This window comes from Natator depressus, chromosome 2, assembly GCF_965152275.1.
Source record: "Natator depressus isolate rNatDep1 chromosome 2, rNatDep2.hap1, whole genome shotgun sequence".
Lineage (NCBI taxonomy): Eukaryota > Metazoa > Chordata > Testudines > Cheloniidae > Natator > Natator depressus.
Window position 1 is genome coordinate 93,914,469 of NC_134235.1, and position 24,147 is coordinate 93,938,615.

Sequence of the window (24,147 nt, forward strand, 5' to 3'; positions counted from 1 at the left end):
TGTAGTAGGGGCAATGGTAGAGGAATCTGGATCCACCCATTCAACTGTTCAGGATGTTCAGGTCAACAGTATCTAGCCCTGAAGGTGCCCTCTGAGTTACCCTCCCTCAGTCACTTCCTACTGATATGTTTCTCTCCCAACTTCCAGTCCCCAATAAGATGAAAAGAAAAAGAAAAGGCAACCAAACAGTCAGCCCCAAACAGGATCAGCATATAGTCTTATTCCCTCAAGGAGGCTTCTCAGATGCCCTTGGCAGGAGCCTGCAGGGTAGGTCTGTCCTCTTCCTCAGCCTACCCCTTCTGAGATGGGTTTCTCCCTTTTTTTCAACCTTTTCTTCAGTTAGAGCATGTACTGCAGGGCTGGGGCTATGTAGGCCCAATACTGTCCTTTAACCCCTCTGGCCAAGTGTGGGGTTTGTCTACCCCATCACAAATTCATCTTTCTGAAACATGGGAGACCAGAACTGCACACAGTATTCCAGATGAGGTCTTAACAGTGCCTTGTATAATGGTAATAACATTTTCCTATTTCTATGGGAAATACCTTGCTTTATGTATCCTGGGATTGCATTAATCTTTTTCACAGCTGCAGCCCATTGGCAGTTCATAGTCATCCTGTGATCAGCCAATACACTCGGATCTTTCTTCTCCTCTGTCACCTCCAACTGATACGTCCACAGCTTATAGCAAAAATTCTTGTTAGTCCTTAAGTGCATAACTTTGCACTATTAAATTTCATTGCATTTCTATTATTGCAATTTTCAAAGTTGTCCAAATCTTCTTATATGATATTCTGCTCCTCCTCTTTATTGTTAATACCTCCCAGCTTTGTATCACCCACAAATGTTAATAGCACACTTCCACTTTTTGTGCCAATGAAAATGTTATATAAGATTGGACCCAAGACCAACCCTTGAGTAAATCAACTAGTATGATAGTTCACTTTTCAGCATGACCCATGTAGTCTCCCCTTGAACCAGCTGGTTACCCAACTATCAATTCTCCTATTAATCCCCATCTTCTCCAGTTTAACTAATAATTCCCCATATAGAACTGTATCAGATGCCTTACTGAAATCCAGGTAGATCTACTGCATTTCCTTTGTCCAGAAAAACAGACTTCTCAAAGACAGAGATGAGATTGGTCTTGCACATTCTACTTTTTCTAAAGCCATGTTGTATTTTACCCCAATTACCGTTTACCTCTGTGTCCTTGCAGTGGTTTGGCCATCGTCCCTCTCCCTCTCAGGCTCAGAGGGAGGCCACTCTGCCTCACTGCGGCACACCGATCAAAAGTAAATGAGCTGGGGAATTAGCAAATGACTAGTCTCTAGACCTAGCCCTTTGGATGGGGCCTAGCAACAATCTGTTGTTAGCCTAGTTTCCTGGCTGGGACAGACAGTACATGCAGTTGGGTGCTCTGGCCCCCTGGGAGCAGTCTTTAGCCCAGCTCTCTGATTGGGGCACACAGCAAATTCAGTCAAGCTCAGCCCTGTATGTGGGGCAGAGCAGAAACAGTTTCTAGCCCAGCTCCCTTTCTGGGCATTCAGCAGACAGAGGCCATTCGGCCTAAGGTGAGGAGGCGGCCACCCCAGTGTGGGGTTGGCAGCAGGAGGTAGGGGGACCTCGGCCCAACCTACTTCACCAGGTCCCATCCCAGTGTCCTTACAGTGGCAGAGGGGTCTGTTACTGGGTCAGTGGAGATTCCACCAAAACACGCTGACTCATGCTCTGGCAGCAAAACCGGACTACCACAGCCCAGAGATAGAGCTCCATAGTCCAAGGGTCCTTCGTCTCTTTGGGTTACTTGTCAGATGGCAGTCATGGAAGCTACTCAGGGTCCTCCTCCTGGATCTGGGGTTGGCACAGCTTGGTCCATGGTCCAGAGGCCAGCAGCAAGGCAGAGGCATCCGACTCCTCCTTTGGCTCTAGCCCAACAGAGCTGGAGGCCCTGCCTCTTTTACTTCATGTTCTGCCTATCTGCTTCTAGTATGAGGAGCAGGCCTGGCCTGGCTCCACCCCCCAAGGGAGGAGAGTGGTCCCTTTCCCTCAGGCTCAGAGAAGGGGCAACTCCACCTCACTACAGTCCTTAGCTAATCTCTCTTTCAAAATTTGTTCTAAGCTTGCATACAACTGAGGTCAGACTAATGGGCCTATAGTTTCCTGAATCACTTATTTTGCCCTTTCTTAAATATAGGTACTATATTTGCAATTTTCCAGTTAAAGGGTATAACCCCCAAATTTATGGCTTCATTAAAAAGTCTTGATATTGGGCTTGCAATTTCATATGCCAGTTCCTTTTAATATTCTTGGATGGAGATTATCTGGGTCCCCTAATTTGGTCCCATTAAGCTGTTTGAGTCTGGCTTCCACATCAAATGTGGTAATTTATACTTACATAACCTTGCTCTCATTAGCCACCCTGCCACTGTCCCCAAGCTCCTCATAATCCCGATTAAAAACTGAGGCAAAGTACTTGTTTAGGTGTTAGGCCATACTTAGATTATCTTTATTCTTCACCCCATCCTCAGTTCTTAGCCTTCCCAATTTTTCTTTCTTTGTTTTCTTTCATTTCTGTGGCTAAAGAACCTTTTACTATTGGTTTTAATTTCCTTCCTAAGGTCCAATTCTGCTTGGCTTTTGGAAGTATTCGTTTTTCCCCTTCACTTTGTGACTCCAAGAGGTAGCTTTCATTGATGATACATCCCTTCTTCCATTCCTTGTAGGCTTCTGCTGTTTCTTAATAACCTTTTTGACATGCTTCTCCATCCAGTAGGGTGTTCAACCCTCCCTATGGTTTTTCCCCCCATACTTGGGATGCAGGCTTCAGGAAGTTTCTTCAACTTTGACATAAAGTAAATCCTCCTCTACATTCAGATCCTTGTTCTTCAGTCCAGTTCACTTCCCTGACTAATTCCCTTAATGTTTTAATGTGCCCTTTTGAAATCAAGTTCCTTAGTTCCAGACCTATTTTTGTTGATCCTTCCATTTAGTTTAATTGATTAACTCATGATCACTCAAACCAAGGTTTTCCCCTACAATCAGTTCTGCTAAGAGGTCCTCAGTGCTTTCTAATACTAAAGCTAAAATGGGATCACCTTTTGTTGGTTCATTGACTACTTGAAGAATCAATCTGTTGGCTATCACATCCAGAAATATTTGGGCCCTACTATTATTAATAGCACTTGTCCTCCAATCTATATATGGGAAATTAGTTTCCCATAATCTCATAATTCCCTGTAGTACACAAATAAAGGGCAATGCATAGGGTCCAATCTAAGGAAGGAATTTGACTCAGAGAAATGATCACGCTTTAGACTCGGGTTTTTAACAATCAGGAAAAAAAGAAGGGTTGAGTATTCAATATATCGTGGTGGAGGAAACAATAAGATTTGGTTACAATGTGTTGGGGAAGAGGGATTAAATCTAAAATGACACTAAAATTGCAAGCCCGAGACACAGGTTATGAAAACTCTTAAAAACAACAACGAAGTTATTTGAGTACAAACTTGATCTTTTAAAAAGGTGTTCAACTGTTGACATAATATCCCTGTGTGTAAGCAGCCAACTCAGAACAATGTAAACTAAACTGTACCAAATCTGCTGTTCTCAAAATATTTCTTGTTGAAGAGGATAAAATTCATCAGTCATGAATCCCATGACGTGTGCCTGAGGGTTCTTTTACGAATATTCGTTTTGAAAAATAATTCTGAGAACTTTTCCCTGTGGCTTCAGCACTGTGAAGTTTGTAACACAAAGCTAGGAATGTTGCTAGATCAGTTTGAAAAGTAAAATTGGAACTTTGAGACAAGTTTGTCAAAATTGATAAGTAACAGTACTGAGAAGTCCTGTAGGGAATAATTTTTGTGTTTCCCATTTAGGATTCTATGATATTACTTGCTACAGAAACTGAAAAATTTAAAGAAAAACATAGCCATTAAATTACTGCTCAAAAATGAATACTCTTCGGGATGGTAGCAGGGATAAAATAAAACATGTCTACTCTGGAACTTCAGAGCTATACAACCCAAAAGTCCATCCAGAGAAGGTTTCATTTTGGACACGTTTTCTCTGCTAAATCTGGGATCCAAGTGTTAGTTGGAAACAAAGACCATTTTTCCAGCAACCTTTGTATCTGCCATGCCCCAGAGAAATCATCAGAGAAATAATGGAACTGAGGTGACTGTGTGTCAGGATGGCCAGTGTTAGCTCACCGTTTCCTTGTGCTCCCCTGTCTGTCTTGTCCACCTGTTGAGTTGTCTTATGCTTGGACTGTAAGGGCTATGGAGCAAGGGTAGTTGTCTTGTTGGTCTGTGTTTGTACAGCAACTAGAAAAATAGGGTCCTGGTCCCTGAGTAGAATTCCTACTGCAATACAAATAATAAATAAAATATATAAATGACACTAATAACCTCATGTGCTATGTAATGGGTATCATGCTCCAACACTAAATCAGGAAATTTTCTTACAAGCAACCATAACTTTATGAAGTTTTCTATTAAAAATGGTTATAGGTGACTGGTTAGATGTATTCAGACTAATTACAGTGACTTGCAGGTTGGCAAAGGGGCTGTCATTCTCTGTGGCCATGTTGTATGCCATTCTAATAAGGATGCACTGTTTGTTTTGGACTTCATCCATCTGAGTATGTATCAATACAGACAGATTTCATCAGTGATACTATCAGAGTGATTCAAAGAAAGTGTTTTGAAACACTCAGATGTTATAATTGCTTACAATTCTTCCATGGATAGATTAGAAACACAAATGACAGATAATATGATATCCTGGTGGATATTAATATCATAATGTATTCTGACTTGAGTAATAGCTGTTGCTCTGGCCAGTGCCCTCAAGTAGATAGCTTCTTTTAGAGGGAGAAATGGTTCACTTTGAGATTAAAAATATTCTCTCTTCCTTCCCCCACTTTGCTCTTATTGCAATAGAAACATAACTGCATATAAAGTTTTGTAGGCAAGAGTCGTGAATGACTGCATTACTCAGGAGCAGCAAAACCATATGGGAGTTGTTCAGGTCATCCAAAACCCCTACACTCAAAAGCACACCAAACCACCCTGCATTTTTGTTTTGTCTTACATTTAACAGAAACTATTTCAGAAGTGTTTTGCAGCACTCTTTAAATGTTACAATATGCTGTATATACCTCTAACATGTAGAACCACTATTAATCCAACTGTATGCGTGCTTTGAGGGAAGGAAAATGTATGTATGCAGAGAAGAAAGTTAAACTCCTTATCCATCAGAGATGCCCAACCCCTATATGAAATACGCAGTTTCAATGCCTTCATAATATGTAGTAACATATATCATCTAAATTCAAATGGAAATAAGCAGCAAGAAATATTTTATAGGAAGCTATGGATTAACCGTAATTGTTAGGTCACTGAGTAAAAATTTGGATGAATACCTATGTATCTGATTATTAATAACATTAATTGTTACTTGTCTTACTGTGGCATCTCCAAGCCCCAGCCATGGACCAACACCCTATTGTGGTAGGCACTATACAAACACAGAACAATACATTTACAATCTAAGGCCCCATTCCTGTAAACACTTATGCACATGCATAATTTTATCATGCAGCTATTCATAATAGTAAAGTTAAGCGTGTGAATTTTTACAGGATTGGGGCCCAAGTATTAAGATAAGAGACAGGTGGATTTAGATAGATTGGGGAGCTTAAGGAAAACGTGAGACAATACTGATCAAGATCATAGGCAGTAATATTAGCACTCCCCAATGTCCTAAGTGTTATGGGTTTTTTTTTTTTTGTAGGTATCACAGCAAAGGAGAGTTGTAAGGAGGATAATTAAGCTACTTTGCACATGTTTATAGGGAGCTTCTCCCATGTGTGATGGGCATGTAAACAGGGTGGCATGCCCATTAAAGGTAAAGAAGCCTGGGGCCAGCCAGCCCTATTCAATTCCCCCAGCTGGGAAGAGGTCAACTGATCTCTGTAATGGGCTGAGAGAGTTCAGTTGGGAGAATCTGCAGTGGAACTGAAGGGAGGGCATGTCCTCCTTTCAACACTGACAGAGGCAAGGGGAACAGCCTCTGAGGGTATGTCTACGCTGCAATTAGTTGGCTCAGGTCATCTGAGTTGGGCATGCGGGGCTTGGGCTTTTGGGTTGTTTAGTTGTGATGTAGATGTTTGGGCCCAGGCTTGAGCCTGGGTTCTGGGGCCCCACAAGTGCAGGGCCCCAGAGCCTGGACTCCGGCCAAAGTCCAAAATAAATACAGCAATTTTACATTCGGGTAGCCAAGCCCCATGAACCTAAATCAGCTGACATGGGCCAGCCGCAGGTGTTTAATTGCAGTGTAGATATACTCAGAGATCTGTAGGCCAGGGTTGGCAGAAGAACTGCTTGATTTTGATGCTTTCCCTAAATTTTATGTTGAAAAAATAAAACTGTGTCTAAAAATAGACTTGGATGTAGCTAAGGGTCCTTCCTGGGAAGGTGAGGAGAACCAACCATAATTTTGGGTTAAAAAAAGATACAGAATGAAGCTGGAGACTACAGTATTTTCTCCTTCGTAGAAATAGTTCCTCCAGAAGACAGGAGAGAGAAGTTTTTGAGACAGTGGGGAGGAAGCATTCACTGCCACTCTATGTGCCGTTACAGTACCTATTTGGACATGAAAGAGGATTTCATTCTGCACTGCTATCAAACTGGAAATATTCAATTAGAATTTGTTTTTACTGTTTAAAAATTTTGTGTTTACAGAAAAACTGACAATTTCCCATGGTTGTAAAAATCAGTTAAAAAATCAAGTTAATATTGATCCTTTAATTGTTTTTCATATAATAGGTATGAGTAGGAATGTGTGAGTATGGGCAGGCATTTGAAGGAGATCCTCATCTAAATTGATTTACAAACAAATTGTCCACTGAAATGTACACTTGGGTTCTGATCATGTAATGTGTAGTAGGTGAACTACTGCCTTTTCCTGGCATCTGATTGACTTCAGTGGGACTTCATGTACTTACAGCATCTGTAGGACCAGGGCTATAAATATGTGAACTATCATTGGTACCATGAAAGCATTTTATATTTGTTTGTATTTAATTTTGGCTGTTAAGATTTTGTTCAGGATTGTTTAGTGGGAACACATTTCCTAGTTCTTTACTGATGATGCTAAATAACTTCTGTCTTTTAGCTGAATATACTACATGACCTACACCAAAATGAAGTGGAAAGGAATTTTGAAAATATAGAGGATGAAACTGGTGCCCGAAGCAATATGGACAGAAAGATGTGTGAATTAAGAGCAGAGGTAATGTTTTTCCAAGGCATCTCTAACTTCTTTTGCAGATAATAACTCTGCATATATATCAAATAATAGTTTCTATGATGTTTCAGTTTGTAACGTTATATATCTTTGGAAAATTTAATGACTCATGTACAAACCATTGTAATGATCAGTGTCTCCTACACACAAAAAAAGTTCTGTAATAGCAGACAGGCAAGGAAAAATAGGAAGAGAAAAATTGCTGATTTTTTGGCATTTAACAATAACATTGTGCAATGATATCAGCTTGCAGCAGACTAAGAAACATTTGAACGGTGCAGAAAGGAAGAAATAGTTCATTTCCAAAGATGCCTGAGCAAAAATGTGTGTCTCGTGAGTAAAACTCATTAACAAGTTCAATCTGTTGCTGGGTTTGGTGTCTCAAGATATTGTCAGATCCAGTGACATATATCATATATTTAGTAGAACTTTTGGTGGACTTGATGGAGTTCTTGGAAGACATTCTCACAGTAAGAAACAAACAGTGTAATTTTATTTTTGTCTTGTATTGAACTGATGTTTGAGATACTTGTCAAATAAAATTGTGGCAAGAATGTCTCCTCTTGCACAGAGAGTGTCATGGATTCTGGAACTCTTTGTTCACATTTTTTAGATGAGAAAAAAGTAATCCAGAGTTGATCATCTGTACAGTATTAATCATTGCACAGAACTGCCAAAGATCAACCACACTGAGTGACATTTATGCCTGTAGACCAACACCCTGCCTGATGGGACAGCAGCGCTGCTAGAATTTCACACAGGCAGGCAGCAGGGATTGCCTTGTCATTGATCCTTTCAGACCATGAGGTCTTCTGCAGTGCTCACTCAGCTCTCATAGCCGCCACAGAATAACAACCAGGGAGAATAGGTGGCAGCAGAACAGTAGGTGAGATGAATGACGTAAACCCATACATCACAAGTAACTAAGCCCACCCACTTCTGAATCCCCACTCCAGCTGCTTCTTCTACCTGGCAATAGAGATCCTGTATGAAGGGGGATTCCTATAACATGTTTATAGGGAGCATGGTGGGATCGGTTACTGCCTCCCATTCATATTTGCTCCCTGTCAGTGACTGGGAGAAGGGATTTGTATCAACCTGAACCCATGCCTGGCACGGCTTTTTGTAGTGAGAAGAAACATCACAGATGGAACAGCTGTGCACAACTTAGCTATGATTGGCTGAATTTTAAGAATGGCTACTGGCAATCAGAATAGAACTGAGAGTAATCTTTGACATAGGTTCATGTTATGTGTCCATATTGTTCAGGGTAACTAAAAATCTTGATACAAAAAGAAGTTTGGAGAGAACTCATTAATAATGCAGAGGTGATCAATGATCTATTAGTTAATGCAAAGGACTGGGACTTGAGTCTGCCTTCAGTTCTTAGATCTGACACAGTCTTCATGTGTAATGAGGGCAAGTCACTTACTCTTTGGGCCTTAGGTTCCCATTCATAAAATGCAGATAATAAAACTTCGCTACATCACTAGAGTTAAATCAATAAATACTTGGGATTCTCAGATACTCTGATGGTGGGCTATGAGATAGTTCTTTCATTTCATTGTGCTACAAGGGTTTTTGTTGCCTTTCTTTATATGCAAAAGTCTTAATTTATACTTCATATGTGCTTTAATTCCAAGACCACAAAACATTTGTTGGTAGGAAATTGCCATTTATGCTATCTCTTCAGGACAAAGATGGCTCAGATATGTTCTTAGAGGAGCAACACCTCTAGCTCCACTTTTCATGTTGCCAGTATGAATGGGAAGTAAGAGTATGCAAAATTCCCAGGCAGATTGCATGCTAAAACCAGCTTCCCATAGGCCCTGTTAGAGCAAGAGAACTGATGTATAGGACAAGAGGTCTTTGTGTTCTACTTTGTCACTATTTTCAACATATAAAGCACAGTGACAGCACAGGGCTCTTCCCTATCACAAACATGAGTTGAGTCAAATTAAAAAAAAAAAAAGAAGAATTAAAGGGACACTCTCTCATAGATTTTTTTTTAATTGACTAATTGTAAAACATTTCAATATGATAGAGAACTATTTAAAAAGGCTGTCCTGACTTTGGGGGAATGAAAGAAAATCCTGTACCTATTGCCACATTCTGGGGGGCAATTCAGACCAGTGAGGGGTTGTATCACTGTCTGCCCTGTAACCCTGGATGCCTTAAATGCTCTGTTGTGGTGGCTCACAGCCTGGACTCTGGCAGCCACCTGAGAAGCATGACGTGTGTGTTAAGCAGCTCTGGGTTAATGCTCTGATTCCAGCAGCCTGTTTGTTACATGCCAATCAATGAAGGCTTCGTTGCTACTAGCCAAGTGAATCTAACACATGTCCAGTCTCGAATTTTCCCAAAACCATGTACTCTGCAATGTCTGGCCCTTTCCAGGACCATTCAGAGGAATAATAATGTTGTGCATTTTGCCTCTTTAGAGAAAAAAAACAAGCTTATCACTTTAACTGGAGTTATCATGTCAATTCAAACACAGCAGTGGGTTGGTTTAGATTAAAATAAAACAAGTTTATTAACAAAGGAAGATAGGATTTTAAGTGAGTTCATATATAAAGGATAGAGTTAGAAAGGGCTACAAGGAAAGAAAAGTGGAAAAACTCTTTCTAGAAATTAAGACTTAACGAAACTATAGTCTTGGTTCAAGGTAAGATGTTTACCATGCTTTCTTCTAGCAAGATCTCTGACCCCCGCCATCTCCCCACACGTACACACACATATCCTTGGTCAGTATCTCTCCCCAGAGGCAAGAGATTTTGGTTCCTTTGTCATCTTATGTGAAAGATAAGATGTGGTTCTTTGCTCCTTTCTTCTAGTCCAGTGAACCTTTGAAATGGATTTTTCTGATGGATACTCCCTCAAAATAAAGTTCATTCAAGCTGTGAGGAAGGAGACATGGAGTGTGGTGGTGAAAGAAGTTCCATGCTGGTTTCTTATCTCACTGGTGTTTTCAAAAATGCAAAGGGATCTGTTCCTGCCCACTTTGAGGTAAATCAATGGCCACTAGCCATGTGATTGCTAATCAACTCTGATGACACCCAGCTGGAGGCATCAGCTTGTCCTGTATCTGGGAGAAACCTGTTTACCCACTCCCCAGACTTGCCTTGTAAACATATTTTAGTCCCACATTTTCTTCATATTTGTATGGTCCCTTGGGCATTTACCAAACATATACCATGCAAAAATATGAATGACCAGTGTGTTGTTTTTCCTGTGATACCTTACATGACACTATCAGATTATGGTTCATGTCATTAATGCATTGGAGCATGCTGAACTGGTCATGCCATCTGAAACTAACTACCAGAAACCAGTGAGCCCTTTGCTCCCTTCCATTGGGATGCAGTTAGAGTCACACACATCTTTTTATAAGAGATTTTCTTCTCTGCTGAATATAGTTTTTTTCATCTAGGGACTATATGGGAAACAGTGAAACTGACTCCACATAAAGAACTGTGAAATACTCCAAGTCAATGGCTCTCAATCTTTCCAGCTACAATACCCCTTTCAGGAGTCTGATTTGTCTTGCATACTCCAAGTTTCACCTCACTTAAATACTACTTGCTTATAAAATCAGATATAAAAATACGAAAGTGTCATATCACTCTATTACCATTTTACCATATAATTATAAAATAAATCAATTAGAATATAAATATTGTACTTACATTTCAGTGTATAGTATATAGAGCAATATGAACAAGTCATTGTCTGTGTGAAATTTTAATTTGTACTGACTTTGATAATGCTTTTTATGTAGCCTGTTGCAAAACTAGGCAAATATCTAGATGTATCTACATGTATTCCCGGGAAGACCACTGCGTATCCCCAGGGATACATGTACCCCTGGTTGAATACCACTGCTTAAGTAAGCCAAGTGAAAAATAATTTTCAGGTAGAGTACATTAACAAAGTTATAAATATTGATTTCAGTGTCATTACTCCTTATTTTATTTTGTTAGAAATGGGAGGCGAATCAGGCCAAGGAAACAGGAGGTTACACCATTTTAGGGGATTGCAGGACACAAAGAACGAAGTTCAGAATATGGAGGGAAAAGGGAGAGGCAAGGCATGAAGAAGAGCATAGAGAAAGTAGGAGGAAGTGGCAAGATCTACAGTTAGAGAGAGAGAGATGTTATGAAATGCCTTGGAGGCTAGAACTGGGAACTTGAATCTGACGGGATAAAAGATAGGAAGACAATGAAGAGGATCAGATGAGTGAGTGTTGTGGTAATATATAAAGTAAGCTATGCAATATTATTTTTTTCTTTATATCATCATATTGTAAAGTATCCAAATGGTTCTCCAGAATTAGGCTCATTGTCTCTTTATTATTTAATTTCCCTACATTTCCACAATTAAGACTTCAGTAAATTGAGTCAGAGTGTAGCGAGGAGGCGTGACCTCCCTCAGAGAGCGACAGGGAGGAACCACAACATGCCCCCTGGTGGGCCGAACCAGGAGAGCCTTCCACTGCCCCGCCGGAAGTGGAAGGGCGAGACAGGAAGGGGAAGTACAAAAGGAAGGCCTTGCAGCTCAGTTGGAGTGGAGCTACCAGAGGAGATGAATGCATCCTTCCTGCTGCTGGAGCCTGCAGAAGAGCTGCCAGGGCTGCCTCCTCAGGACTGGCCAGAGGTCCCAGGACTGCTGGCTGACCAAGATGCTGAGGAGTTGCTGGGGCTGCCACTTGTGGACTGGACAGATCTCCCTGGGCTGCCAGCTGACGAGATGCCGAGGAGCTGCTGGGGCTGCTGCCCGCGGACTGGCCAGAGGGACGATATGACAGATGCAGATACACCCAAGGGGGAGAGTAGGAAGCACCCCAGAGAAACCAGGCAACAGTCTGGTTGGGAGCTGGCCTGATACAAAGTTAGCCTGTTGTGGGTAAATTCCGGCTGACCCAGTAATGGACCATTCTGTTTGGACCCTGGGCTATGATGTAGTGGAGTTGGGCTGGCCTGTGTTCCCCCGCCAGCCCACCGCTGAGGAGGCAGTACTCCCACTTCTTAGGCCAGGAGGCCTGTGATCCTCGGGCACCCTTACCTGAGCCTAGCCAAGTGGCACTAGACTGTGCTTGGTACTCACCCTTACCTGAGCCCCATAGACAGTGCTTGGTGCTCACGTTTATCTGAGCCCCATAGACTGCCTAGTCGCTCTGCCCTGATTGCAGGCCAGAGTGTACTCATTGCTTTGATGCCTGGCCCTGACTGGGCCTGAGGCTTATAGACTGCTCAGCTGCTGTGCCCTGATTGAAGGTCAGAATCTATTGACTGTTTACTGCCCTGCCCTGACTGAGGGCCCGGGGCTCATAGACTGCCTTGCTGTTCTGCCCAACTGGAGCACTAGGTGTAGCTAATTCCCCCCCTTTGACCTCACCTTTGCAGGTCAGAGACGGACAGGGAGAGACAGCTATGCAGCCTATACTTAGGAATAGGCTGGGCAAGTTGGTCAACTGACCGGTCAGTTACTGAGACAATATGAGTGAAGTAATATCTTTTCTGGGACCAGCTTCAGTTGGTGAGAGAGACAAGCTTTCGAGCTACATAGAGCTCTTCTTCAGGTGTGGGAAAGGTACTCCGAATGTCACAGCTAATTGCAAGGTGGAACAGATTGTTTAGCATAAATAGTTAGCAAATATTCTAAGGGGCCATTTAAAATAGAGTGGCCCATTAACATCTCTGCTGTCCCAGGACAAAAATAGGGGGTTAGTGCATAACAGATTGGTGCAATAAGCCATAAATCAGATGGTGGTCCAATAAAATATATTACCTCACCCACCTTGTCTCTCTAATACCCTGGGACTGATATGGCTACAGCTACTCTACATACAGTCAAATATTGTGAAATATTACAGCAAGAATGCCCTGATACAAATGACTGTCTTTGTTTTTGATTGCATCATGGTGACATCTGTTATCAAGCCTTTTTAAATGTCTTGATTACTCACTTTAATATGTGCTAGTGCCATTTGTTGGGGGAAACAAGGTGAACTTATTGAAAGTTGAGCATCTTGATTCACTGGACTCTTCTAGAACAAGCGCCGTATGTATATCTTTATTTGTATACCAGCCCATATGCATATATGGTAGTTTAAAAAGCACATTAGACAAGTGAAGACAGAGGTGCAAACACAGAAAAACTGCTAAAGTTAAGTGCAAGTTCTGTTGTTCTGAGTATGAGACGCCTGTAGCTAGAATGGAAAGACACTTGTTGAATTCTTGTGACATGTCCAACTAATGTGAAAGAAGAGGAAAACTAGTATGCATCAAAATTTGTTTTCTTCTGTGCATTCTTCTTCTACTTCATCTTTGCCAGCATCATCACAAAGGATGGAATCTTTTGTTGAAAATAGTGATATGAGTAACAACAAAAGTGAAGCTAATTCCATTCCTTCATCTTCTAATAAGAATTTTACTATTCTAACTCCTATGCCTGGAAGGTCTTCAGATGGTCATTAAATTGGTATTGAGAGGTTTTTGGATAGAATATCCCATGACTAGAAAAACAAACTTGACTGTAGGTTTGCTAGAGGTATTTATGCCAGCAATACTCTATTTCATATCATAAAAAATCTTATATGTATTCAATTTACAAAGTGCCAAGTAAGAAATGGCTTGCAGGAAGTCTTCTGAATGCCAAAGCTGACAATGTGAAAAAGAAAGTTGATGTTCTTATGGAGCAAGCTCTGATGGATGGAGCAATATTTTTAGTGAGGGTGTCATCAACTTCATGGTAATGACTCCACAACAAGTGTTTTACTCATTCCAATGCACAGCTGAACATCACCACATAGCTCAATACATTGCTGACCAGTTTAAATAGGTAAACCATGAATTCGGTCCACAGAAGATTAATTTGGTTGTGACTGATGATGCAGCTAGTCTGAAAGCTGCTTGGGCTTTGTTGATAAACGAGAAACTACGCCTTCTGTGTTATGGATGCATTGCTCATACAACACAACTTTTCATCAGTGATGCTGAAGATCTGACAGCTTTCTCATCACGTGTCAAAAGTTGAGAAGTATTGTTGGCCATTTTCCAGCATCATTTAATACAACCCTCAATTTCATCGACACTGAGTAAGTCTTGTCATACTTGATGGGCATCTTCTATTAAATGCCTCAAAGATCTTCAGATATGAAAGAAGGCTGTTCAGTCAGTTGCTCTTGAAGAAGGTGACTGGGTGTCGGCCCCAAGTAATCTGCACTGACTTTCTTGACGATGATGTCTTCTGGATGTGAAACTCAAAATGCATTTCATTGCTTCAATTCATAGCTCAGTCCATTCAGAATCTGGAAAATGTTAGTTCTACATTTTCTGATGCCAAGAACATATTTGTGAGAATACTGAACCCAGTCCATTTATAAAAGCTGAGAGAAAAAGGTTTTAGACAAAATAATATCAGGGGAAAGTCACTTCTACACATAATGCTGCCCACCTTCTTGATCCATGTTTCCATGGTCAAGACCTTTCTAATGAGGCATTCAAATGACAGCTTGTGATCTCACAGTGTCAATGACCTGGAAAGTGGTCAGTTGTGCCTAATGGTTAGAGTAGGAGTCAGTCAGGAATTGGAGCCCAGGGTCAGAGGTGGAGTTGGAGGCCAGGGCCAAAGTCAGAGCCAAGGGTCAGGAATGGGGCAAGGCTGGGGACAAACAAGCAGAGGAGCTATCACAGCCATGTCTGAACGCTTTGAGCAGCCACTGAAATGCTGCTGCTTCTGGGCTTAAGAGCAAGTCTTCTGGCTCTTCCAACTGATTGGGCTGTAGCCGATCAGGTAGCCTACTACAAGCCAGCTGTGCTTGTTAGGTTGCCTGGAGACTGGGTCTCCTGCAGGCCCTGATTCCTGACCTATAGTGGCTGTTGTAAATTTTAAAGGCAATACGAATGAATAAACCGTACTGATGGAGGTAGCAAATTATAAAGCAAGAAGCACACTGTTGAGTTATAAAACAATGTGGAGTGCAATCCCAGCAGGTGAATCAAAACAGCTTGCTCTATCATGGTGGAAAGTGTTGTGTCAGGCTTCTTGCTCTCCAGCTCCAGTGCCAGAAATACTTTTACCACTTCTGTGTACTACTGCATGCGTGGAATGAAACTGTTTAGCTTGGGGAATCATCCATTTGAAAACAGACTAAAACCTCCACTGCCAGGTAACTTGTGACTGTATAGCACGATCAAGATTAGAGAACAAAATGGAAGATGAAGAGTATTCATCAGATGAAGGGAAAGAAGGAGATACTGGTGAATTTCATGATGATGATGACAAAGATACCGATGAAGCAGGTGAAGCTGATAAAGAAAAAGATAATAAAGACCAAGAGGTTTGAAAAGTTGGCCTGCTGCCTACCTAGTATAATTTCGTTTAAAAATGATTTTTTTCTTTTATAATTGCTGTGTGCTTCTTCTGTTTCTGTTTAATTTAATTTTTTCTTTTGTAACTGTTCAGTCTTGAATAATGGTCACATTTAAATGCTACCTTAATATTGCTAAAAAGGGTAGTAATAATTCTGCATTCTATATTCTCTTGTATTTTTCTGTTTAAAATTAACAATTAAGTAACTTGTGGCTTTTTTTTTTTGTAATTAAGCATAAGTATCTAAGGCTAAGTCTGTTGCAGACCTTAAACTCTTTTTTTTTAAACTGTTCTAATAAATTAGCACTCTTAAACATTTGACAGCCTTTTACTTTATTTAGCAATGTTTGAACACTCAATTGCCCAATTATTTTTGGGCCGGCCAAATGCCAAACCCTACTTAGGAATGGAACAGCTTTGGTGCTAAATTGTATCTGGAAGGGCAAAATAGTATATTATTTCTTAGTAATATCTCGGCAAAAACATTAAAGTAGTAACAGTTCTTACCTCTTAGCAGATATCTCTTTCAATTTGCTTTTCAAACTAAGCATGGCTGGGAGAGTTTCTTTATCAGTCCAGTAGTTTAATATCTTCTGTTCCATTTAAATCATTACTTAACAGAATGGTATATTACAAGAAAGTTTTTTCTATATATTTGTCCTTTATTAGAAAACACCAAAAATTCCTGTTTTTTCCTCCTTCCTTAATACTATTACAAATCAGCTTCAGAGTTTATTGTCATAACTATGTGGCTAATCTCTCACTCCATGGTTGCCACTATTAATGTCCTAAATTAATGTCTTGAATCCTTCAAAATTATAGCCTGCCCTATGAAGTACAGGACCCTTCACACTATGTAAAAATGTTTCCTTATTTGAATATATATATATTCCCTAATGATATTTGCATAAAGCAGTTTCCATAATTAAAAACATGGATATTATTGGTAAAATTGAATCTTCTTCAGACACACTTTGTTATATTTTAAAAGTTTTAATTAGTTTGATGTTCAGACTCTAGCTGTAAGGGGATTAGTCTTGCCATTAATTTCAGTGTCAGCAACAAAAACGCAGAATATCCCAAGAATTCCACATGTTCCAAGAACAGTGGGGTACAATGTTACAATACTGTGCAAACTAAGTGCAGTCTCAGGGTCCTGGTATGTTGCCAAACTGATTGACAGAGGGTTTGGGAATCCCAATTTTATCAGTTTCATTGCAAACACAATTCTTGTGCGAGGGAATGTTGATTGCTCTGGCAACTAGTGAGTAATAAACCACAAAGCTAATGCAACCTATGGCTGGTTGTGACTGTAAAGAAAACCCAGATACCTGCAGTTTTTGTGAGCCCAAAAATATCTACTTGTGTTTCACAGGAGGAAACACTTCTTCCCTTCCCCACCAAAAGTAATAATCTGAAGTAAACGCAGTGTGGGGAACCTCACTTTTCCACCCTTTATTGTGGGTCTGACTGCCGGATGGGAGCAGTATTGGGCCCTGTGGATCCATTGACTTCTGCTTTACAAGTGTTTATGGTTTATTATAAGTACATAATTTTCAACAATCCATTGTTGAAATCAAGGCATTGCTGCTTTAGGATTCAGCTGAGTATACTTCTTCCTTCAAGTTGCAGACAATTGTGCTCTAAATGACTTTCATGTACTGTGTATAAAGTAAGGATTGCAAAATTGGGTGACAGTAATATTTAAAATGTACGTTCATTCTTTCTATTTTAAATGAAATGGCTGTACAGCTGTTTATAACATGAAAGAGTGTTATTGATTTTAACTTTTCAATGTTGATCTGTTCAAGTTAAAAACAGCTGTTCTGTGGTTATCTGAATCAGGTTGCCCGAGGCTTCCTTTTGTTGGGTTCAACAAGGAATCATGCCCCCTGAAGACACAAGTCTCTAGGTCATATTAGGCTTGTTTGTAGACTATTGGTACAAAGACAGATGACATTTAAAATGAGTGCTTCACTGAGGATAAGCAAGGCTGAGATGGCCAATAAATAAATAAAGCCCTGTCATCCAAAACATTATTTTCTGATATCCATTGTAATGATTAGTCAACCATGCTGTGCGAAAGGCCTTACATGTGGTGGAAGGTATTCTGGCAAAAAGGAAAACACAGAGAGAGAAATAGACATGATGATCATGTAATAACAAATAAAGGGGAAGGAAAGGCACGTACGTTCACCACAAACTTATGTCTGTGTTGGAGGCAAACACAAACGCTTCTTGTAGCAGGCTATAGCTCAGAGCCAGGCATGTCCTACAGGCATGCCCTTTTAAATCAACTTCACCTCATTCTACCCTAGGCTCACAGTAAAGCCTAATAGATAAACAAAATTTGCAATAAAATTGAACAACCCTATGATGCTGGCAGACCAGGTGCCAGCTCATGCCAGAGTCCCCGGCCTCACTGAACACTTTCATATGCGTAACTGGAAGCCAGGCCAATTCACCTGTATATCAGTATAAATCAAAGTGGTTATTAAATGTATAAGAATGTATTTGATGTTTAAACTTTATGATAACTAATGGGATGCTGCATGTATTGTTTTCACCTATCTGTATGCTTTTATAATGCAATACAACCATTTAAACTTCATATACCCCTTTAGCTAAATAACCCATCAAACCAGAAAGAAGCCTTCGATAACACAAATGAAGAACTTTAACAGGAAAGTACTAATTCTTGTGCCTTGGAAGGCAACTGGTCATTGTGTGTGATGATCAGATATCAAGGACGCAAAGGGTATGTCTACACTAGAAACATAAGTTGACCTATATTAGTTCAACTTACAGCCCCCACAGTAATTGCTGTGTTGGTTCATGTCCACAATACCCTCCTGGGTCAGTGGTGTGCATCCTCACTGACCTTAGTCCACCGCTTCCACTAACCTAAGAGGGGCAGTGTGGGGAGCTGAGAATCCAATCTCTCAGCTCCCCTGACAGCTCCCTACTGCCCTCACAGGCTCCCGAGCTCCTGGTGGGCTGCCCCCGCTTGCCCAGTCCCTGTTTCCCACTGGGAGCGGGAGAATCCGTTCAGGGTATCTTGCCCCCTGGGAGAGGGATCCAGCTGCCCCAGCTTTTCATGCCCCCTGTCCACTCCCCGCTGGCAGCTGGGCAACCTTGTGAATTTCACAGTTCGGGAAGCCATGAAATTAACAGTGCTGCCCCACTCCCCGAGAGGAGCATGTGGCGGAACCACCCGGGCTTCTTGTCCTAGCTGGGAGCTGGGGTGTGTGTGGAAGCTGCCCAGTTCTCCCTGGGAGCAGAGGGCAGCTGTCCTGGTTTCTTGTCAATTTCACGGCTCCTGCAGTGAATTTGACAAGACAGCCAACAGCTGATATAAGGGATGCAATGTCTACTCAGGCACTGTGTTGCCCTATCAACACTGACATAAGGATTATACCTCTCATAGAGGTGGAGTTATTATGTCGGGATAGCACATGAGTGGGAGAAAGGCTGTAGTGTAGACACATATATAAGTAGGTCAACATAAGCTTCCTTATGTCGACCTAACTGTGTAATGTAGACCAGCCCTAAATATACCTCTCTCTCTCTCTCTGTGTCAATCAAAGAAAAAGCCTGTGTAGGTAATGACCCTGTCAGCTTGTTTTCTGAGGGAAGAAGCTGTGTATATGGACAAAAGGAAAAGTGCTTCACCTCTGGACTGTTTGGATTCTAACTGGGCAGAATAACTGAACAAGAAGACGGAGATCTCCAGAGTTATTCTGGGTAGCCCTGAGAGTCTTTTGGGAAACTGGAATATTACTACATCTCTGCTACTATTTGGAATTATAGACTATGACTCACCTGTACATACATATTTTACCTCCTTTAGCCTCTCGGTAACTTTAATTCCTTTTAGTTAGTTTGCTGTAGAACTGGCTACCAGTGTTGTGTTTGGTGTGCAATCTCGGATGCAAATCGACTGGTCTTTTGGGACTGGATGTAACCTGGAGTGTTTTGTGATTTTTGGTGTAAATGACTATTTATCACCAAGTCCAGCTTGCCTGGATGGCAAGATAGACTGGAGTGTCTAAGGGGACTGTCTGTCACTCCATTATAAGACTTGTAGTACTTTGGGAGTTTACACTTGGTATTGGATTAGTGAAATCTAATTATACAACATACCACCAGTGTGGAGTATCTGCCGTGCTTTTGACAGTCTCCCCTGAAGTAGGCATTCACAGTCTTGAGCCATTCCAGACAGCGTGAAAATCCCTTTCCTTATTTCCCTTCTTCCACAGGTGTCCCCGCTGGGGTGAGCTTTTCCCAAATCCTCTCTGTAGTTTGCAGACGTAGTCTGAACAGCTACATTTCATTCTCCTTGTCCTTGATAGCAGCTAGCATCCATGCCTCTTCCTACCAGCATAACTCCAACTAGGAGGGAGTCCTGCCATACTACAAGCTCTTTGTCCCAACCCCTAAACAGAATTGTAGGTTGAGGATTTTCCAGATACGGTCCTGCAACCAATTCCTTTCTCTCAGAAGCTGTCTCTATTGTTCCCTGGATCTGTCAGTAGTAGAAATCCAGGAAAGGTGTAACCTCCCTCCTTAGTCTTAAAGGGCCAGAGTACTCTATTACACTTCCCTTTATGTGACAGTCTAGTTCAGTGGCTTGTGAATGGCTGCAGTTTGATTTCACTCTGTATTTCCCCCCCTGTTTTGATCCTTCTACTGAAAAGCAAAGTGTAATTCAGTTAGGTAGGAAAATGATTTGGGAAGAGGATACTCATCTTTTTGAGGGCATGTGGGGAAATTATCTGACATGGTATGGTGGTTTTCAGTTGTCATTAAAATTGTTACTAAAAATCACAGACTGAATAGAGACACTGGATTTATGACTTATTACAATAATCTACAATCCACTATCCAGTCCCCTATGACTCGAGAGGCATTAAATGGCCACTTCATCCTGAATGATCCCTTGAATTGTGTTAACTCCTTATGCTAAACAATCTGTTATACCCTGTATTTAGCAGTGACACCAAGCACATTTCCCAGACCTGAAGAAGAGCTCTGTGTAAGCTCGAAAGCTATTCTTTCACCAGGACAGAAATTGGTCCTATGAAACTTATTACCTCACCCACCTTTTCTCTCTAATTGTCATAAGAGTATTTATAGGCTGCACTGTTCATCTTTTGTTTCCTTCCCTTTTTGTATTTTAGTTTTATTCTAAGGGTATGTCTACACTATAAAATTAGGTTGATCTTATAGAAGTTGATTTTTAGAAATCGATTTTATACAGTTGTTTGCGTATGTCCGCACTAAGCACATTAAGTCGGCGGAGTGCGTCCTCACTACCGTGGCTAGTATCGACTTTCGGAGCGTTGCACTGTGGGTAGCTATCCAACAGTTCCCGTAGTCTCTGCTGCCTATTGGAATTCTGGGTTGAGCTCCCAATGCCCGATGGGGCAAAAACATTGTCACGGGTGGTTTTGGGTACATGTCGTCAGTTGCCCCTCCCTCTGTGAAAGCAACAGCAGACAATCATTTTGCACCTTTTTTCCGTGCAGACACCATACTGCTGTCAGCAGATGGTGCAGTAGGACTGCTAACCGTCGTCATCCACCGCTTCCACTGCAATTCTGCTCTCCTGCTCTCCTGGTGCCATGAATCCACCTTGCAGGTCCTCTTGTCTTTCTGTATAAATATCTATTCTCGTGGCATCCATCATCATCCACCACTTCTGCTGCAACTCTGCTCTCCCGCAGACACCATACCATGGCAAGCATGGAGACCACTCAGCTCACCGCTGCTGTTGTGAGCATTGCAAACACCTCACGCATTATCCTGCAGTATGTGCAGAACCTGCAAAAGCAGGTGAGGAGGCAACGACAGCGCGTTCACGATAGTGATGAGGACATGGACACGGACACAGACTTCTCTCAAAGCACGGGCCCTGGCAATTTGGACATCATGGGGCAGGTTCATGCTGCGGAACGCCGATTCTGGGCCCAGGAAACAAGCACAGACTGGTGGGACCGCATAGTGCTGCAGTTCTGGGATGATTCCCAGTGGCTGCAAAACTTTCTCATGTATAAGGGCACTTTCATGGAACTTTGTAACTTGCTTTCCCATGCTCTGAAGTGCAAGAATACCAAGATGAGAGCAGCCCTCACAGTTGAGAAGTGAGTGGTGATAGCTCTCTGGAAGCTTGCAATGCCAGACAGCTACAGGTCAGTCGGGAATCAATTTGGAGTGGGTAAATCTGCTGTGGGGGCTGCTGTGATCCAAGTAGCCAACACAATCACTGAGCTGCTGCTATCAAGGGTAGTGACTCTGGGAAATGTTCAGATCCTCGTGGATGGCTTTGCTGCAATGGGATTCCCTAACTGTGGTGAGGCGATAGACGGAACGCATATCCCTATCTTGGAACTAGACCACCTTGGCAGCCAGGACATAAACCACAAGGGGTACCTTTCAGTGGTGCTGCAAGCACTGGTGGATCACAAGGGACGTTTAGCTGGTTTGGTGTGAGACATCACACACGCTCGGCTGTGCAACAGAATTCGGCTTGCAGGCAGCCATGGTAAGGCAAAGGGTTTTGGCTTCTTCAACCTTCATCGCATGTGGGAACAGTTTCAAACAGCAGCGCCCCCTTTTCCCATACCAAGCAAAGCCCATTGGGTTGGCCATTTAAAAGGAGGGGCTGTGGTTTTAGGATGAATGTGCAGCACAACCCAACCCTCCCACACCCAATTCTGTGGGATGATCACTTCACCCCCTCCCGCCCCACCACCACCATGTGGCTAGTATCAGGGAAGATCCCTGTTAGCCAGACGCGAACAGCACAGCATGAACAGGCCTCCCCGCACTGCGTGGCTAACAGCGGGGATGATTTCTTTTCAGCCAAAGGCAAACAGCCCAGCAGGAACAGGCACCTCTGAGTGTCCCCTTAAACAAATTTCCCATATTTCAACCAGGTGACCATGAATGATATCGCTCTCCTGAGGCTAACACAAAGAGTACCTCCAGGAGAGCCTCATGTAGATGTCCCTGGAGGATTTCTGCTCCATCCCCAGACACATTAACAGTCTTTTCCAGTAGCTATACTGGCCGCGAATGCATCCCAAATCTTCAAGGCAAATTAATCATTAAACATGCTTGCTTTTAAACCCTGTATTATATTTACAAAGGTACACTCACCAGAGGTGCCTTCTCCGGCTTCATGGTCCGGGAGCCCACCGTGGGAGGGTTGGAAGGGTATTGGCTCCAGGTGATAAACAGTTCCTGGCTACCGGGGAGAAGGGATTCTCCGCTTGCCTGCTGTGTGCTATTCTCAACCTCTTCCTCCTCCTCCTCCTCCTCCTCATCTTCCTCATTCACAAAATCCTCATCTCTGTTGCATGAGACTCCCCCTTTGCAGGTGTCCACGGACAGTGGTGGGGAAGTGGTAGGGGCTCCCCCTAGAATTGCATGCAGCACATCATAGAAGTGGCATGTATGGGGCTCTGTCCTGGAGCAACAGTTTGCATTCTTTGGTTTTTGGTAGGCTTGCCTCAGTGTCTTAACTTTCACGTGGCACTGCTGTTTGTCCCTGTTGCCTCTGTCCATCATGCCCTTGGAGATTTTGGCAAATATATTGGCATTTCGTCTTTTGGAACGGAGGTAAGATACAACTGCATTTGCTCCAATCCCTCAGACAGAGACAAACACCTACAAAATCTCTATCAAGCATTCTTACAACTACAATACCCACCTGCGGAAGTGAAGAAACAGATTGATAGAGCCAGAAGGGCACCAAGAAGTCACCTACTACAAGACAGGCCCAACAAAGAAAATAATAGAACGCCACTAGCCGTCACCTACAGCCCTCAACTAAAACTTCTCCAGCGCATCATCAAGGGTCTACAACCTGTCCTGAAGGACGATCCCCTCACTCTCACAGACCTTGGGAGACAGACCAGTCCTCGCTTACAGACAGCCCCCCATCTGAGGCAAATACTCACCAGCAACTACGTACCACACAACAAAAACACCAACCCAGGAACCAAACCCTGCTACAAACCCCAGTGCCAAATCTGTCCACATATCTATTCCAGGGACACCATCATAGGCCCTAACCACATCAGCCACACCATCAAGGGCTCATTCACCTGCACATCTACCAATGTGATATATGCCATCATGTGCCAGCAATGCCCCTCTGCCATGTACATTGGCCAAACTGGACAGTCTCTACGCAAAAAAATAAATGGACACAAATCTGACATCAGGAATCATAACATTCAAAAACCAGTAGGATAACACTTCAATCTTTCTGGTCACTCAATAACAGACCTAAAAGTGGAAATTCTTCAACAAAAAAACTTCAAAAACAGACTCCAACATGAAGCTGCAGAACTGGAATTAATTTGCAAACTGGATACCATCAGATTAGGCCTGAATAGTGACTGGGAGTGGTTGGGTCATTACAAAACGTAAACTTAATTTCCCCAATACTAATT

At 42.2% G+C, this 24,147-nt stretch overlaps 1 protein-coding gene across 1 annotated transcript in view; it reads left to right on the forward strand.

Annotated features, from left to right (window-relative positions):
• The window catches only part of CCDC102B (coiled-coil domain containing 102B), a 340,911-nt gene that overhangs the window by 84,945 nt on the left and 231,819 nt on the right, over positions 1-24,147 (forward strand). The window contains exon 5 of the mRNA XM_074943138.1: positions 7,181-7,297. Coding sequence (XP_074799239.1) covers positions 7,181-7,297 — 117 coding nt within the window. The remainder of the gene's footprint in view (positions 1-7,180; positions 7,298-24,147) is intronic.